Source organism: Mustela nigripes, chromosome 4, assembly GCF_022355385.1.
Source record: "Mustela nigripes isolate SB6536 chromosome 4, MUSNIG.SB6536, whole genome shotgun sequence".
Taxonomy (NCBI): domain Eukaryota; kingdom Metazoa; phylum Chordata; class Mammalia; order Carnivora; family Mustelidae; genus Mustela; species Mustela nigripes.
Genome location: NC_081560.1, coordinates 157,830,248 through 157,847,263, shown reverse-complemented (window position 1 = coordinate 157,847,263; position 17,016 = coordinate 157,830,248). Strand labels below are relative to the sequence as shown.

Genomic DNA, 17,016 nt, shown 5'->3' with positions numbered 1-17,016 from the left:
ACACTTTCAGGATGCCTGAGTGGCTCCGTGAGTTAAGTGTCTGCCTTTGGCTTAGGTAGTGATCCCAGGGTCCTGGGATCGAGTCCTGTATCAGGCTTCTTGCTCAGTGGGGAGCCTGCTTGTCCCTCTGTCTGCCACTCTCCCTGCTTGTGCTTGCTTGCTTTCTCTCTCTGTCTCTGACAAATAAATAAATAAAATCTTAAAAAAAAAAACAAAAAAGACCCCACACATTTCCTACTACTCTGCTATACTGTCTCCAAAACAGTGTGCCTGAGGTCAGATGCTAATAAGTGGCAAAGACAGGATTTTTTACTAAAGTCAGATATATTTATTAAAGATTTTATTTATTTTTAGAGAGAGAGAGAGTATACACGATTGGGGGTGGGGCATAGGTAGAGGGAGAGAATCTCAAACAGAATCTCCACTGAACACCGAGCCCAACGCAGGGCGGGGTTCGATCTTAGAACCCTGAGATCGTGACCTGATGTTGAAACCAAGAGTCAGGCGCTTAATCGACTGAGCCCCCTAGGTACCCCAGTTGTATTTCTTAAAAAGCCTTATGCTCACTCACTTCCTTTGCTTTGTGTCTGTGGCCAGGGTCATTCACTTGGGACCAACTTTCCATCACCAGTACCTCTCCAGCTTTGGTGTTCCTTTTCCCACAGCACTGAGGTCATTGTCGATGCTGGTCTGGGTCTGTTTTTCTTCATCTCTGCCACACTGATTGTATTACTGATTGACAAATTCAGTTTTTACCCATTTGAGTAGGGTCAAATATATTTAAGGTTTAAAAATCCATTTTTATGATAACTAGTTTATGTTGTTTTCGTATTGCATGGGCCACCACCCAGTATGCCATTTTTATTCTCAGATGACATCTGTGGTTTTGTAATGTGCTATGCTCTTTTCCCACAGGCTGCACTAGGAATTATGCAGATGGTTGAAGACACCCTCATTGAACATGCTCATACAAAACCTCTCCTTCCAAGTCAGCTGGTTCGGTATAGAGAAGTTCAGCTCCCCGACGGTAAGTTGGATATCTTAACTTTGGTACCGGACTGCTTTGACGTAATGTTGTGGCTGATTACAGGTGGGTTGAAGTCACTTGGATAATAATGTTAAGTTTTATGGTGAAGATCTACTGGCTTCTCTACTATTCATGGAAGTATGGTTAAAGAGAATTAATTCTGCCGGAAAATTCTCTACAGTAAAGCCAAAGAGGTGAAATTGGAGGTAGGCAGTAATTTTAAGAGAATGACATCGGAATTGACTGGCAGTTGAATGTAGAAGAGTTAGGAAGTAAGAAAGGTACAAAGCTGAAGAAGTGTTGACTGTGAAGCATGAAATAAAATCTATTTATGAAAAATGGAAACTAGAGTCATAATACTGAATTGGAGGCCCATAGGAGTCTTTGGCAGAAATAGTTTTAGGAAACTCACAGGTGCAGACAACAGCATGTATTCATTACATGCATATTTCATAAGGAATTAGCATAAAAGAACAGGTAATAATTAATACACTGGAGTTTGCAGTGTTGGATTGCTTTTGTATTAACAATGGTTTCTTTTCATAGAAAAACTCATTAAGCATTATTTTCACTTATTGTTCAAAATTCTGTAATAGGTAACAATTAGACCAAGGATGAGAAGCATTGATTTTTTTTTTTATGTGTTCTTTTTGGTTTTGTTTTTAGCTAAATGTGATGTTGGCTATTCCCCATGCATGCGTGGTCTGTGCTCCAAGCCAGGCACCCCCCCCACACACATATACTGTTTTATCTGCCTGAGATAGTGCTCCCTTTCCTTCTCTCTTCCTTATAGACATCTGTACCCTATTCTTCCTTCCAGGCCCCATCTTACAAGCCACCCATTCCACTAAAATTTTCCTCAAACTCCCAGCTGGAAGTAGTCCTCCTCTTCCGACCTCCCAGCACAGGCTTTCTGAAGCTTTCTTTGTTGAAGATGCTGAGCCCTTCTTCTCTTGCATTGGGATTGAGTGCATCTCCATCCCGTTGCTGGACTGTACAGTGTTTAAGGTCGGGCTCTGTTTCTGACTCCTCTGAGAAGCTGCTGAAGCTACTCCAGCACGGTGTTCCCTCACCGTGATACCTCACGGTGTTCCTGTTGTTGAACGCTCGCAGACACCTTCACAGAGCTCTTGCTCTTCTGCATCATCATAGGCCTGGCGATGGTTCATGTCAAACTGGCGCTGTCTGTCCCCGCCATGGGGCAGAGAGGAGGAATCAGGATATGCCAGTCAGACACCACAGCATTTGGGAGTCAGGCAAAGGGAGGCCAGTCCAGAAACAGATTTTCAAAGTGAAATCAGTCTTTCACACCTCTTTTCTCACACCTCCTGCTTTCTCTCTCCTCTCCTATGGCCTTCTCTCTCTCCAAGTGCACTGGCCAGATGTTCCAAGCTCAGAAACAGGTCACTTCACATCCCAGTCTCCAAATGCTGGGAGTTAGGGAGTCATTCTGACTTAGCCAGTTGACTAGGTGTAAATGTCTTACACAGTCCTTCAGTTAACTCTCCAGAAGACAGTATTAACAATTTAAAAAGGAAATGTTCAGGCCTTGTGAAGGAGACAGTTTGGGATATATGTGAAAAGGCTAGAAGTTGGGAGAGGGGAAGTCATAGGAGCTCCAGACCATGTTCCCCTTCCTCTTGTGATAAGAGGAAATTTTGAGCCACCAGTACACAATCAGAAGGTGTGACTGTTGGTCAAACTTGGATCTGGTCAGAAAAATGAAATAGGTGAAATACAACTCCAGCTTGTGTGTCTCCCTTCACTGTTGATATCTAAATCACCATCTGTAAGTGAACACAACATATCATTACTACTCTGAGAAATCTTCTTGGGAAGTCTTATACTAAGCCCTAAACACTATATATACTCAGTCACATAGATGACTCATGAAGTAAAGTTATTAAATCATGAAGCGTGATCATCTCTGAGTAACTCTGATGAGGTATTTGTCCACCATTTCAATGTGGTGTCCTTAGAAAAGTCCCCCCACTTCTCAGGGCCCTAGCTTCCTCATCTCTACAGTGAGGAGTTAGGCTAAGTTATTTCCAAGCATTGTACACATTTCTGTAAATTTGTGAAATGATCTTTGGTGTGGGTATTGATATTAAAAATGAAATGCTAAATAGAAATCCAAGATAATAAAGTCAAAACTAGTAATTTTTTTTTTAAGATTTTACTTATTTATTTGACACACAGAGAGAGAAAGACAAAGAAAGAGGGAACACAAGCAGGGGGAGTGGGAAAGGGAGAAGCAGGCTTCCCCCTAAGCAGGGATCTTGATGCGGGGCTCCATCCCAGGACTCTGGGATCATGACCTGAGCCAAAGGCAGATGTTTAACTGACTAAGCTGAGCAGGTGCCCCAACAACTAGTAATGAGTATGGCTCCAGCCCGGCTGGGGTAGCCCGCCATCCAGCTGTGGCTTGATTCTTTTCACGACCGAAGTGAAGGCTGATAGGCAAATAAATAAATAAATAAATAAAGTAAAACTAAAAATACGGTGGCCAAAAGTTGACATCCAAAAGGATTCTTGGATCAAAATCCCTTTGTGAGTACTGTTATTCTACCCTCCTCCTAACGGTAACCACTTCCCACATGAGCCCCAATAAGGCAACCTTGCAGCCCACAAAAGAGATAGAAATATGACCACACTTCCCTCTTATAAACAGGTGATGGTAAATATCTGAGACCACTGGTCCACAGCCGTGGTTAAACAAAGGGCTGGGAGTACCCTGGGAGGGGGGCGGGCCCCAAAAAAAAAAAAAAAAAAAAAAAAGAATGCTTTTGTATGTTTATTAAAACACAAGTGGTATTTCTGTGGAGAGTCTTATCTGTATTAGCTAGTTCTAAGCTAGTACATGCACTAACTTGTACATTGTATTAACTGTGGGTTTTACTTAGCATTAATACTTAGCCATAAAATGGGTCTTTTAGAAATTCTTTGCCCTTTAAATTTGATGAATGTTTATTGAGGGCCTGCCAAGTTCAAATTGCTATATTCAGCAAAGGCTTCCCTTAGGTAAGTTAGTTGAGTTTCACATTCTTTTTTTTTTTTTTTTTTTTTTTAAGTTTCACATTCTTAATTAATTGCAGTTTGGAATTGCCGAAAAACACCAACCAGATAAAACAACTTTAAAAAGCCAGACAAAACATTGGCTTTATTAAACCCTAAATAAGATTTTGAACTTGTTCTTTTTTTGAAACTTCCTAGGAGGATGGTTTGTGTATCAGCAGAGGAATGAAGTTCACAATAACTGTGGCATCGAGATATACTACCAGACAGACATGCAGAGCACCTCAGAGAATATGTTTCTAGAGCTCTTCTGTCAAATCATCTCTGAACCTTGCTTCAACACCCTGCGCACCAAGGAGCAGCTGGGTGAGAGGGAAGTGGGGATACCATAGACTTTGAGCAACCCTTATGCTCAGGAAGCATTCTCCACATGTACTGTCCACTTGCATGGTGCTACGGCCTTGCTGCATTGAGAAAGGCTGTGAAAACTTGCCCATAGGCAAAGTTATGGGGAATCCACTTTAAAAAATAAGCAGTTAACATTGTGTGGACATTAAAGCATTTCTTAGGAGAAGGCCATGTGTTTACAGTACATACATGTCAATAAGGGACATTTTGGGTAGGGGGAGAGGATGCAAACAGAAGATTATTTATTATGGAAGGCAAGATGGAAAGCAAGCCGTGCGGAGAAGTTTAGATTCATGAAACTTTGGGTTCCCTGAGAGCAGGTATTATTTCTTACCCATCTTTGCATTCCAGGCCTGGGGCATACAGAAAGTGTTGAGAAAATGTTTCAGGCAGCGTTTTAGGCACTATTTAAAGTCCTGGAGTTCCTGGCAGGTTTAATCAATGAGAAAAGAAAGAAGCCCCAGTAATGACTGGGAAGAACCAATGAAAGAGGATTTGGGTGAATCTTTCCAAGTATTTTCATTTTTTAAACCACCGCTATGCTTGACGCTCGTCACGGAAAAGGGATAAATGGTCCATCCCGTCAGGTGCTCACTGTCTGATCGGAGGTGAACAGAAGAGAAGTCCCTGCCCTCTTTGAGCTGATGTTATGGTCAGGAAGACAGACCATAAACAAACTATAAGGGAATAGTTACCATGCAACGTGGTAAATGTGGCTGAGAGACTTCACTGCAACTAAAGGTCACGCTGAAGATAGTGACTTCCTCAGAAGTGGGACCCAAAGACACCACAGCTGTCAGAGATGTGGTTCAGGGAAGAGCAGCTGCAGGACGCAAGCACAGCTCAGTTTGAACAAGATGTGGAAGGGTGGTTGTACATGAGCTCACAAGGTGACAGCAGAAGTGTGACCTTCTGTTACTTGGTCTCTCGAGATTTTTAGTCTGAATAGAGTCGGTCTAGGAATGGATTCATATAGGGAACTTGGATGGGAAAGGAATCAGCGGTGGAATCATGGTATAGGGTTGAAAATGAGTTCAGTCTGTCCTAGGAATGGGAATGACTTTAACATAGATGGAGGATGATTAACTCGCAGACAGGGAGCAGTTGTGGGATGTACGACTGAATAATGAAGAGGGTTTTTTCCTTTTTTTTTTTTTTAAGCAAGAGAATTATCTCTCAACTTTTTAACTGTTCTTCAGAGAGCTCTTTTGCTCTATCCTTAGGGACTTAGGATATCCTAGTTATTCATATTTCTTCAGAGGTGAATAATACAAAGCCTATAAGTAGATTTTACTGCTCTGATAGGATAAGTTTTGAAGGATTAAAAATGACCCAAGGCTCAGATGCCCGAGTCCTGACTGGCTGATGTTTGTGTTTCAGGCTATATCGTCTTTAGCGGGCCGCGTCGAGCCAACGGCATACAGGGCTTACGATTCATCATCCAGTCAGAAAAGCCGCCTCACTACCTAGAGAGCAGAGTGGAAGCTTTCCTAATCACCATGGAGAAGTCCATAGAGGACATGACAGAAGAAGCTTTTCAAAAACACATTCAAGCATTAGCGATTCGTCGACTAGACAAACCAAAGAAACTGTCCGCAGAGTGTGCTAAATATTGGGGGGAAATCATCTCTCAGCAATACAATTTTGACAGAGGTAAGGCAAAATGAGGGCCCCGACATTTACGACACATGAGTGTAATGTTTGAGGACACGGAGGCCATTCTACAAAATGGTACTCCTCTTGTAGGTGATGTTCTGGTGCTAATTTGGTTGGGGTGTGAAGCATAGCACTTCTGAAGAACCATTTTTTAACATCATAACAGTTTCTATTAAAAAACTTTATCTTTTTTTCTTCTCTAAAACTAGAGCTGGCTCTTCCTGTATCTCATAATAATGCAGTAATAATAAATCTAATTTCACTTTTTTGTGTTCAGTTAGTGTGCCTCTGAGGTGCTGAGCACAGATGATGTACTTATCTATGGCTCATAATACCAAAAAAAGAAAAAGGAAAATGTGCAGATTGAACTCTCCTGAGATAAGCCTGCCCTGAGGCACAGGGGTTTAAACTTTTGCCTGCAGGGATCTCCAGGAATGTGTCAGTGCCATTACATTTGGGACGATTGTGCTCCCTGAAGTCGCCTGCTCAGTGGCTTCCTTCTTCTACAGCGGAGAGTCACAGGGCAGGGCGCCACGCTGGAAGTCAGGAGCTTGTGTTCTCATTCTGACACCAACAAGCTGAAGATCTTAGCCAAGACGCCTTTGTCTGGGGCTCCCGTTTTCTTACCTGTCATTTTTTAGCCATTGGCAGTGGTGCCTACCATTTCTTGAGCATTTGCCATGTGGGTAGTAGCGTGTGACTGTCACTCATCATTTTCCTTAGTTCTCACAGCAGCCCCTTTAAGTAGTTATTACCCTCAATTTCCAGATGAGGAAACTGAGGCTCAGAAAAGCTGACGTGACTGGACTGCCGATCCAGTAGCTCCTAAGTAGAAAGCCAGGATGTCTTCAGGCGCTTTACTTGATATTTATCCCCTGACTACTTGCAGGAGCAGATGATCACTTAAAAATAGGGATACCTAAGAGCATTAGAACAAAGTATATGGTCATTTACTATAGTATTCTGGGCTACTTAAGATGGAAATATTAGTAAATTACTGTTTGATTGCTGTTTCAGACAATACAGAAGTTGCATATTTAAAGACACTTACCAAGGAAGATATCATCAAATTCTACAAGGTAATTGAACTTACATGTTGAGATTTTTGACTCCTAAGCAGATCTTATTTGTGCCGTGTTGTATGTTACTGCTTTGGATCTTCTGCAGCCTCGGTCAGCTATCCTGCTCGGAAGGGTCTTTTACCTGTGAAGCAGGAGCAGGACCGTGCATGGCTTCTGAATGAAGACCCCAGGGACTAGAGCTTCTGGACCTCAGTTTTCTTATTTATGCAATAGAGATTAATAGGAGTATGAATTGAGGTGAGGTGTGCAAAGTCATTGGCACTTAGCATTTAATAAATGGTATCTGTTGCTGTTACCTGCTGTTGCTTTGAATCAGAATATGTTTTCCTTGTTGATACTACAAAATAAGTTTCAGTTGTGTCTATTTATTGCTTCAGACTATTTACTTTGTGAGGTTACGTCTTTGTTCCCAGGGCTTACAAGAAAGGGTGATCATGTTCAGCTCTTTCTGGCTTCTAACGCATTATTAGTTGTGAGTGTTTAAGAGAAGTGATGTCCCAATATAACTTACTCTTGTGTTTCCACAAGCAGGATTTTTTTTCTTCCCCTCCACAAATTCTATTACTCATTTGAAATTATAAATAGAACCTAATTACTGAATTTGTAAGAATAGCAGTTTATAAGACTGAGTCTTTCTTGTCTTAAAAAATAAGAGTTTTATTACCAAGCTTAAGCTAAGTCTAGAGCATCTTTTTCCTAGCTGTGTTCCATGGTACACTATTGTTCCACAAGATATTAGTAGGGGAATTTATAAGAAAGGGTTTCATGACCATGCAAGTTTGGGAAAGACTACACTCTTCATTCTTGTTTTTGGAGAATCAACAGTGTGTTAGCATTTTAGAAGTTCTGAGAAACCCCACAGTAAAAATTTCTTTAGCCTAGCATTTAATTTTGACTAATAAAACTTCATTTTTTTAAAAGATCCTATTTATTTATTGAAGAGAGAGAGAGAGAGAGCATGAGCAGGGAGGGGGCAGAGAGAGAGAAAGAGAATCCCTAGCAGACTGAGTGAGCACAGGGCCCAGAGCCCAACATGGGCTCAGTCTCACAACTCCTAGATCATGACCTGAGCCAAAACCCAAGAATCAGACACTTAACCAGCTGAGCCACCCAGGTGCCCAGACTAACGAAACTTCCTAAAGTGATTCAGCGTGCATCCTTTTTTCTTTTTTCCTCCTCACAAAATATAAGTATCTCCTGGGACTCTAGTGTTCCTTAGAGTACGGTTTGCAAGAAAATGCAATTTTTTTATTGGTTCGTTTGTTTAGAAAGATGGAGATTGGGGCACCTGGGTGGCTCAGTCAGTTAAGCGTCTGCCTTCTCTTCAGGTCGGGGTCCCAGGGTCCTGGGATTGAGTCCCGCATCGAGCGCCCTGCTCAGTGGGAGTCTGCTTCTCCCTCTGCCTTTTCCCCCTAGTGGTGCTCTCTCTCAACTACATAAATAAATAAAAACTTTTAAAAAAGTGGGGGGGAAGGAAAGGAAGAAAGGGGAGAAAAGGAAGAAAAAAGAAAAGAAGGAAAGAAAGGGGAGAAAAGGCGGGAGGGAGGGAAGGCGATTGTCCAGAGCTGGTCAGGAAATGGAGACTAGTCTGAAGCTGAAGAGGGTGTTACCCTCTACTGATAAAGATTGATAAGAGGGCAATGAAGAGTTGGGTAAAAAGCGATAATGAATAGATCTTTGGAAGCAAATTTTTTCTCAGTAAATGAGACAGTCTCAAGTGAGGTACTTTGTGTTACTGGAGGCAGACCTGGGCCGAGCTCCTGAAAGAGGCTGGAGGGCCTGGGAGGAGGCTTGTGGGCGAACCTGGGCTGTCCTGGCAACTGGCAGAGCTGTGGTCGCCTTAGTGGTGCAGCATCAGTGGGGTTCACATTGCAGCTGTACAAGACCTGCCTTATCATAACTGCTCCGTAAATACTTAGTGAGCTGATGTGGCTTTGGCAGCAGTCTCTCACTCTGAGGGTGTAATCAGGGGCAGCTTCCACACAACTTGTGTTTTCCCCTTGGAAAAGACAATAGTGGTCCAGCATTAAGGAAAAGGTCAAGAGTCACTTTCCCACAGGATCTATCAACTCATCGGGCCTAGTGTTCATGGTATGACCTAGGGAAGTCCTTCAAAGGAGCCTGGTGGAGTGAAGAGAACCAGCTTGTTTCTCTCATACCATCACTGTAGCTGTGTGACTTCAGCAAGTCATCATACCTCTCTGTGTCTCTAAAATCAGACCATCACGGGGTGCCTGGGTGGCTCAGTGGGTTGAAGCCTCTGCCTTCGGCTCAGGTCATGATCCCAGGGTCCTGAGATCGAGCCCTGTATCAGGCTCTTCCCTCAGCGGGGAGTCTGCTTCCTCCTCTCTCTCTGCCTACCTCTCTGCCTACTTGTGATCTTCGTCTGTCAAATAAATAAATAAATAAAATCAGACCATCATGACACTTAGCTTACAGAGACTCAAGTCTTCTGATGCAGGAGAGTGCCTGATATAAGGGGACACTGGAGAAATGTTAGTTTCCTTTCTCTTTCAGTAGATGAGGAACCATGGTAGTGCCCTGGTGCAGAAGCTAAGAAGGTTCTTAGAGGAGCAGGTTGTGCTCAACCCTTGACTAAGCTCCGGCCATCGCCTCTGGAGTTATTAAAGGTTACTAGGTTAGGTCCTGCCTCACACCCCAGTGAGTCCTAGGCTAGGTTTCCAATCCCACCCAGGGACTTATTAACTGTAGGAGTTTGAGTACATCACTTCATCTCTGTGGACTCCATTTTCTCATTTGTAAAATGGGGTTAATAATAATTCTTGGCTACCTTACCTAATCTTTGTAGAGTTTAAAGGAAATACTCTTAAGTAAGGGGAAACCTCTTTTTTGTTTCTGGCTACGTGAGCGCTAATTCTTCACATTTGTAAAAGAGTACTTCATTTTAAGTTCCTAAGTGGCGCAGAAGGGTGACCCTGCTGTTTGTTCTTTCTCCCTAGGAAATGTTGGCAGTAGATGCCCCAAGGAGACATAAGGTATCCGTCCATGTTCTTGCCAGAGAAATGGATTCTTGTAAGTATTAAATATTGACCTTTTTTTTTAAGTGTATTTTTAGGCACCTGATGGTCGTCTCTTGCCCTAGGAGCATCCTTTCATTGGGTACCAGAGAGTAAAGAGAGGAGGGGACGAAATGGAGGCAGGGTCTGCTTTATCAAAGCAAAAATAAGGAGCAAAGGGAAATGAGGCCGGGGAGGAGAGCATGCCAGCATTAGCTGCCACGGTGCCAAGCTGGTCACAACTTTTCAAGGAGACACAGCTAGTTAGTCATAGGACATCTTTAGAGAAGCTGTGCAAGGGACCACTGCATACAGTTCATCTGCTCAGTCCTTCCCATCTTCTGTCTCTGAGGGGCCAAGGTTTACCTCCCAACCGTTAGCTCCCCTGACCTTCTGGGTTGTTTTACTGGATCCTTCCTGGTTGGTCAGAGCCTCAGGGTCCAGTGAGGCCAGGCATGGGCATCAAAGTTGCTGTGGGCCAGGCTTTATAGCCACAGTAATGTTGTGAACCATCACTGGCAACATTCTGGATAGGAGGTAGGACCAGCAGTTGAGGTGTTGGGGAGCAGGCAGCCTGGGGGGGGACACAGGCCTGGTACAGTTTCCGCATGGGCCAAGTCCGGTTTCAGTTTCTATTTTTTTTTTTTTTTTTTAAGATTTTATTTATTCATTTGACAGACAGATCACAAGTAGGCAGAGAGGCAGGCAGAGAGAGAAGGGAAAGCAGGCTTCCTGCTGAGCACAGAGCCGGATGTGGGATTCCATCCCAGGACCCTGGGATCATGACCTGAGCCAAAAGCAGAGGCTTTAACCCACTGAGCCACCCAGGCCCCCTCAGTTTCTATTTTTTAAGTTGCTCTTGTAGGCCAGTATTTATTATGTCAGTAGTAAACCTTTTATTTTCTTCTAGGTCCTGTGGTTGGAGAGTTCCCATGTCAAAATGATATAAATTTGTCACAAGCACCAGCCTTGCCGCAAGTAAGAAATGCAAATGTCATGTTAGAGCGCATGGTTAGAGGACTTCCTTCGTGGAAGGAGCTTGTTCATCAGAACACATAAGGCTAGAGGTTTCAGGTCACCAGGTGTTTGAGCCTCTACTTTACGTTCCCCTTAAAGTCTGGTTCGCCATTCTGACAGCTCCCAGGGGTCATGCCCTTTCATCAGCAGAAAGACTTGGCCTCTGACCTCGTTTGTCTTTGCTTCTAGTTTGAAGAATTATGTTGCTCTGCAGTGAGTTACCTCCAGCCATGTCTTTTTACCTGGCCCCTTTCATGGTGCAAGCATGTTTTAATCGTCTGGAAGGGTTGGCCTTTACTGGCAGGAGGAGGGAACTGGCAGTGTGCTCAGGCCCCGCCAAGGAGGCACAACAGCCTCTGCATCCTGCTGGAGACTTGTGTGCCCGCTCTTGTGCCCTCACCCATGTATGCCCAGAGGGAAGCCAGGTGTCTTCTTTCTGGCCCCGGGTCCCACTCAGACACTCACCACAGGTTTGCATAGACAGTCCAGCCCTACCGAGCCAGGAAAATTAGATGGTAATAAGTGGGGTAGAAACTAGTGTGTGTGGGAGGGGGGGAGGGAGTGTGGGAGGGAAGGAAGGAAAGAGAAAGAAGGGAAAGAAAAAAAGAAAAGGAAGGAAGAGGGGAGGAGAGGGAGGGAGGGAAAGAAAAGTCAGCGTTCTTGTCAGTCTGGTTTTTTAGACTATAAACACTAAGAACTTTTTTCTTTGCAGCCTGAAGTGATTCAGAACATGACTGAGTTCAAGCGTGGTTTGCCGCTGTTTCCCCTTGTGAAACCACATATTAACTTCATGGCTGCAAAACTCTGAAGATCCCTCCAGGGTGGGAGCGTGCAGGGGGATGCGTCCCTGAGTCTTCCAGGGGTGGGAAAACCTCCGCCACTTCAGTAGTTTCTGGCTCACGATTAGAGAGACAAACAGAAAAAAGAGGGGTTTGTCAAATGTCATTATGTAGAAATATTAAAAATCCAAAGTAATTAAATTACGAAATCTTATAGATGTAGAATATTTTTTAAATACATGCCTCTTAAATATTTTAAAATTTTTCTTTCATTACTAAGAGAAATTGCCCTCTATAACAGTACTTAAAATGATGAATGATATTCCTATAGAATCTTACCTTCCCTGTTCTGTAAAATAGTCACTTGTCAGAAGACAATATGCTAGTCACTTTTTTTTTCCTAAAAGCCTCCTAGGTTGACAGAAAAGGCTTTAAAACCTTTAGAAAGGTAATACCTTTTTAAAAACTGATTCTCAAATTTGCTTTCTATTTGGTGGTTTCATGTAAATCAATGAAGAACATTAACATTTGGCAGATAATGAACAAAGCGAAATAATTTTCTTTTATTAGTAAAATTGCTGATTATATAAAGCATGGTTTTAATCTTTTTATAAAATTTGAACATGTTTTTTATTCAAACTAGCAAAATGCTGGAAAACCCTAGAACACCCTACTTATTTACAATGCTAGAAATACAGACTGACCTTACATCAGTTTTGTCCCAAACTGAATTTCTCAGGATTACTGTGATTTGTTTCTTTCCGATTGAATTATATTGACGTTTTTGTTCATAGTTGGTTTGCCGTGTTCCATCAGTTTTACCTTTTGCCATCAATAACATTTATTGTATTTATTTGATGAGTACAAATAGGGTCAACTTCAGATCCCACTGAGTGTGTGACATGCTTTTCCAACATCAGCTATTAAAAATACTTGTAACTTTTTGCTGCCATGATATTGCAGTCAGTATATGAACCAAAATATTTGCCCCATTATGAATTTAAAAGACAGCAAGTACAAAGCCACCTTTTTGAAGGTACAAAAAATAAAGCCTTGATTCTTAAGTAGTGTGATCTCCAGAAGACTCTAAAATCCCTTTTTGCTACCAGTCTAATATTGCCTTAAGTGTTAAGTTATTTTTTGAATATATAAATATAAACATAAACATAGAAACACAGATGAAGACTGGAGTGGACTTTTAAAAAACTATTTTTTTCATGAGATACTATTTTAGATGAAATTGTTACTGTAGATTTAACAGCTGTTTTGAAATATTTACTGTTATTAAAACTTGCTTTAGGAGAAATTGTGAATATCCTTCCACACACAGGCCCTAGTAATAGTTCGTGGCCCCGTTGTCCACTAACTCAGGCAAAGTATAGGATGACATTCTCCGATGACATCTTACCTCTACGTGAGTGACTGGCCAGGACTTCTTTCTGTAGAGTCATGTCTTTTCACACCTTCGGTTTTCACATTTGCCATTTCCCAGATAATCTACATTTGGGACAAGAGTGATATAATCACAGCTATGGAGTCTGCTTTCAAAAGTGGCCTCCAGTCTCCTGTCAGATAAATGTGGTGCTGTACCCGTCTTTTTACCCCTACCTGCAGGAGCTTCCTCGTGGGAAGCCTGTCTTTGTCCCTCAGAAGGTGGGTGAGCCATCACTTCCTTCTGGTTTTATGCATTTGTAGACTATGCAGCTTTTCATCAAACTGCAGATATACACGAGAAGGATCAAAAATTAGCCCTGAGTGTTTAAATCCACCGCTGGAAGAGTAAATACTCCACCTACCTTTTCTGCGGAAAATTATGTGCTATTGAGTAATTTTTAGCTCTTTAAAAAAAAAATGGGTGAAATTTAACAGTGTCATTTTTGTGAGAAAGTCACATGAAATCTGAAGGGAGTCTCGTGTAGTCTTCCAGGAACCTGGGGTTGCATGCAGGGTGTGCCAGCACTGTCCGGTTTCCAGACTGGATCTCAGCTGCTGTTGGATCGCCCGGGCATTCTAATGGATTCATCGAAATGGGTCCAAGCCGCAGTCCATGAGCAATAACAGACCACCTTGGATACTGCTGTTTACTCAGCGCATAGTAAATGAGATTTGTGGGAAACAGACTAAGTTATTAGTTACGACTTTTTTAAAAAGTCTTCTTTTCGCCTAGGTGATGTGGAAGGGAGAGCATGTGACACAGCCAGTATAGTGGAGTGCTAGGGTAATCCTGTTTACAATAAATTGCCTGAATTTAACCTCCGGCGTTTGCATTTGTATTATTTTTACAGTTTTAGTGGGCAGCCTACCTCTTAACATCCCAATTTGACGTTATTTCTTGCTTTCATTATTCCTAATGCAGAAAACAGTGAATTGGTTTTTTTAGGGAAAAATTTTTTTTTGAGTGTATCTGGGTGACAGTGATTTAGTCAAATAAATGGGTCAATTTCACACTCAAAGAGTAGATCGCTTTTGTGAAAGGAATCTTGGTGGGGGGCTGAGCTCCTTGCTGTGCATATTGTCACTGACCCCAAACCCAGAAAGATTTGTCCTTGGCATTACAGGGAGAATAATAAAAAGGGTAGAAAAGCCAAATATTTCCTCAGCAGCTAGTTTTGCTTCTTGTTGCCACATCTCCAGCAGCAGGTTAGGCAGATATCTTGTCCAATCCCTGGCTTCTGATGCCCTGCCAAGGTAATCTTCCTACTAGTATGGTTGCCAGCTCGCTCACATGGCCACTTCGGGAGGAAATGTGCTTATTCTTGTGTTTGCAGCCTAGACCGTGGTGCAAGTCCACATAGTCAGCACTGTGCTCAGGGATGCTGCAGGAGCCCTCTCCGGGGGCCCAACGCAGCCCCAGGTTTTATGGCTTGGGGCAGTTTTCCCCTCTCATGGTGCATTGGGGGGATCACGTGAGCTCCTTAACCATATTCTCTAATACAGCTTCATAGGATGTTTAAGTCTGTGGTGAAAACCAAGAATTCTGACATACTCACCTCCCCTTTCTAGGGGTGGTTCCTGCCCTCCTAATCCTTCCCTGGCAGGGCCTCTGACCAGTCGGCTCCTGGATCCCAGGTATTCTGTGCTGCCTGTCAAATGAAGTTGAGTTTCCTTGTCAACCTGGACATTGTCTACCCCGAGATTTCATGTGGCAGTGCCCATTGGTGCACTGAAATGCTGCTGTTCTCACCCAAGGCCAGGTCTTCACAGATATGACAGCATTTTGGACCACTCATGCCCTAAAAGAACAGTAACCTCACAAAGTACTTTATAGATTATAGACCGCCCTCACATACCTCTTCCGCAATAATCTTTGACACAGAAGGACAGGGATTAAAATTATCTTCATCATACCAGTTTTTCAGAGATGGGAATAGGCTCAGAAAGGCTAAACGGGTAGCCCAGGACCATGCAGGAAGCACATATTGAAATCTCCATTCTCATCTTTAAACTTTGAAACCTCATTGTCCCATGTGGATTTCCTATAATAAGAGCTACCAAGTCCATGAATGTACCTGTGGAACAAATTAGAAAAGCATTTGCTTTTGCATTTGTATGAAATGTTACCATTTTTACATGTACCGTTTTAGTCTCCCAACCTTTGCCTGTCTCGGAGGGAGTGAGACCAGATCTCACAGTGGAGGCATCTGCCTAGTCCACGGTGGTGTCCACTCCACTGGGCTGTCTTGTGGCCTGCCGTATCTCCGTGTTCAGCTTAATTCAGACCCATGCCTCTCGGCCTGCTACACCCTTAAATCAATGCAGGCCCTCCTTTCTGGTGCCCCTGGAGTGATGAGAGTCTCTGGGATCCTTCAAGAAACTGAGAAAAGGAGTACAAGGAAGACTGCAGTTCTCCTGTGACCCCAGCACTCAGAGACAACCACATTTAGATCACGGGGTTTTTTTGCATTCTTTTTCCTATGCATATAGGATGGGGTCATATATTCAGTGTTGCAACTTTTTCTTTCAGTGGTCTGTACTGAAATTTTCCCACATAGATACGCTTGAGGTAAAAAAAAAATGTAATTTTGTTTTTGTTGTTGGGTGTTTGGTGTCATGTACTATTATTTGTTTATCGAATCCTCTTTGTAGGATGTTTAGGTTGTTTTCGGACTTTGATGCGTGATAAAGCTCCTTGTGTTGAATATGTGTGTGATTTTCTGGTTATTTCTTTAAATTGCTGGGTTATAGAATATGAATAGATCATTTAATCTTTTTCAAAAGTTTTACATCTATAGAGAAGTTGTAAAAATAGTATAATAAATTTCCATATGTCTTCACCGGTTTTATGTCTGCTACATATTGCTCTCTCTTTTAAGTAGGTCGCAGACATCATGACTCCTTTACCCCTAAGTTCATCATCAAGTCTTTCCTGATGGCAAAGGCAATGTAAAGAATTTGGCCTCACCCAAAGGAAGGACCAGCCTTTTCCCCTTTGTCTTTCTTTAGATACAGTGTACTGGTTACTTTGACAAATGAGATAGATAAATTTCTTGAAAGACACAAATTACCAAAACAGACATGAAATAGAGAGTTTGAAAATTCTGTATCTGTTTAAGAAATTGAATTACTATTCTTCCCACAAAGAAGGTTCTACACCCAGTTGGCTTCACTGGTAAATTCTATCATACATTTAAGTATGAAATTATACCATCTTATGTAATATTTTAGAAAACAGGAGGGAACTCTGTTAACAAAATGTCAACAATTTGAATCCAGCGATGTATAAAAAGGAATTTTTGTACAGTTGACTTTCAAATACTACACAAACCTTACTTGATGACAAAGTGGGGTTTTCTCAGGAATGCAAGGTTGGTATAATATTTGAAAATAATTAGTATTATTTACCATAATAACAATTGAGAAACCATTTGACCACTTTACAAAGTTCAGTAAAAACATTTTATAAGGTTCATAAAAACTCTTAGCAAATGACTAGAAGGGAACTTTTTCAACATAGTAAAGAGAATTTATAAAGGACCTAGTGGTAACATATTTAAGGATATTATACTGTTGAATAC

General features: G+C 42.2%; 1 protein-coding gene across 3 annotated transcripts in view; it reads left to right on the top strand.

Annotated features, from left to right (window-relative positions):
- IDE (insulin degrading enzyme) overlaps window positions 1-16,140 on the top strand; it is a 129,671-nt gene extending 113,531 nt beyond the window's left edge. For all 3 annotated transcript variants that reach the window (XM_059398143.1, XM_059398145.1, XM_059398142.1), the window contains exons 19-25: window positions 916-1,027; window positions 4,241-4,408; window positions 5,831-6,103; window positions 7,124-7,185; window positions 10,149-10,221; window positions 11,116-11,183; window positions 11,935-16,140. In XM_059398143.1, the coding sequence (XP_059254126.1) occupies window positions 916-1,027; window positions 4,241-4,408; window positions 5,831-6,103; window positions 7,124-7,185; window positions 10,149-10,221; window positions 11,116-11,183; window positions 11,935-12,030 (852 nt within the window). In that variant the 3' untranslated portion in view covers window positions 12,031-16,140. The remainder of the gene's footprint in view (window positions 1-915; window positions 1,028-4,240; window positions 4,409-5,830; window positions 6,104-7,123; window positions 7,186-10,148; window positions 10,222-11,115; window positions 11,184-11,934) is intronic.
- The last annotated feature ends 876 nt before the right edge of the window (window positions 16,141-17,016 follow it).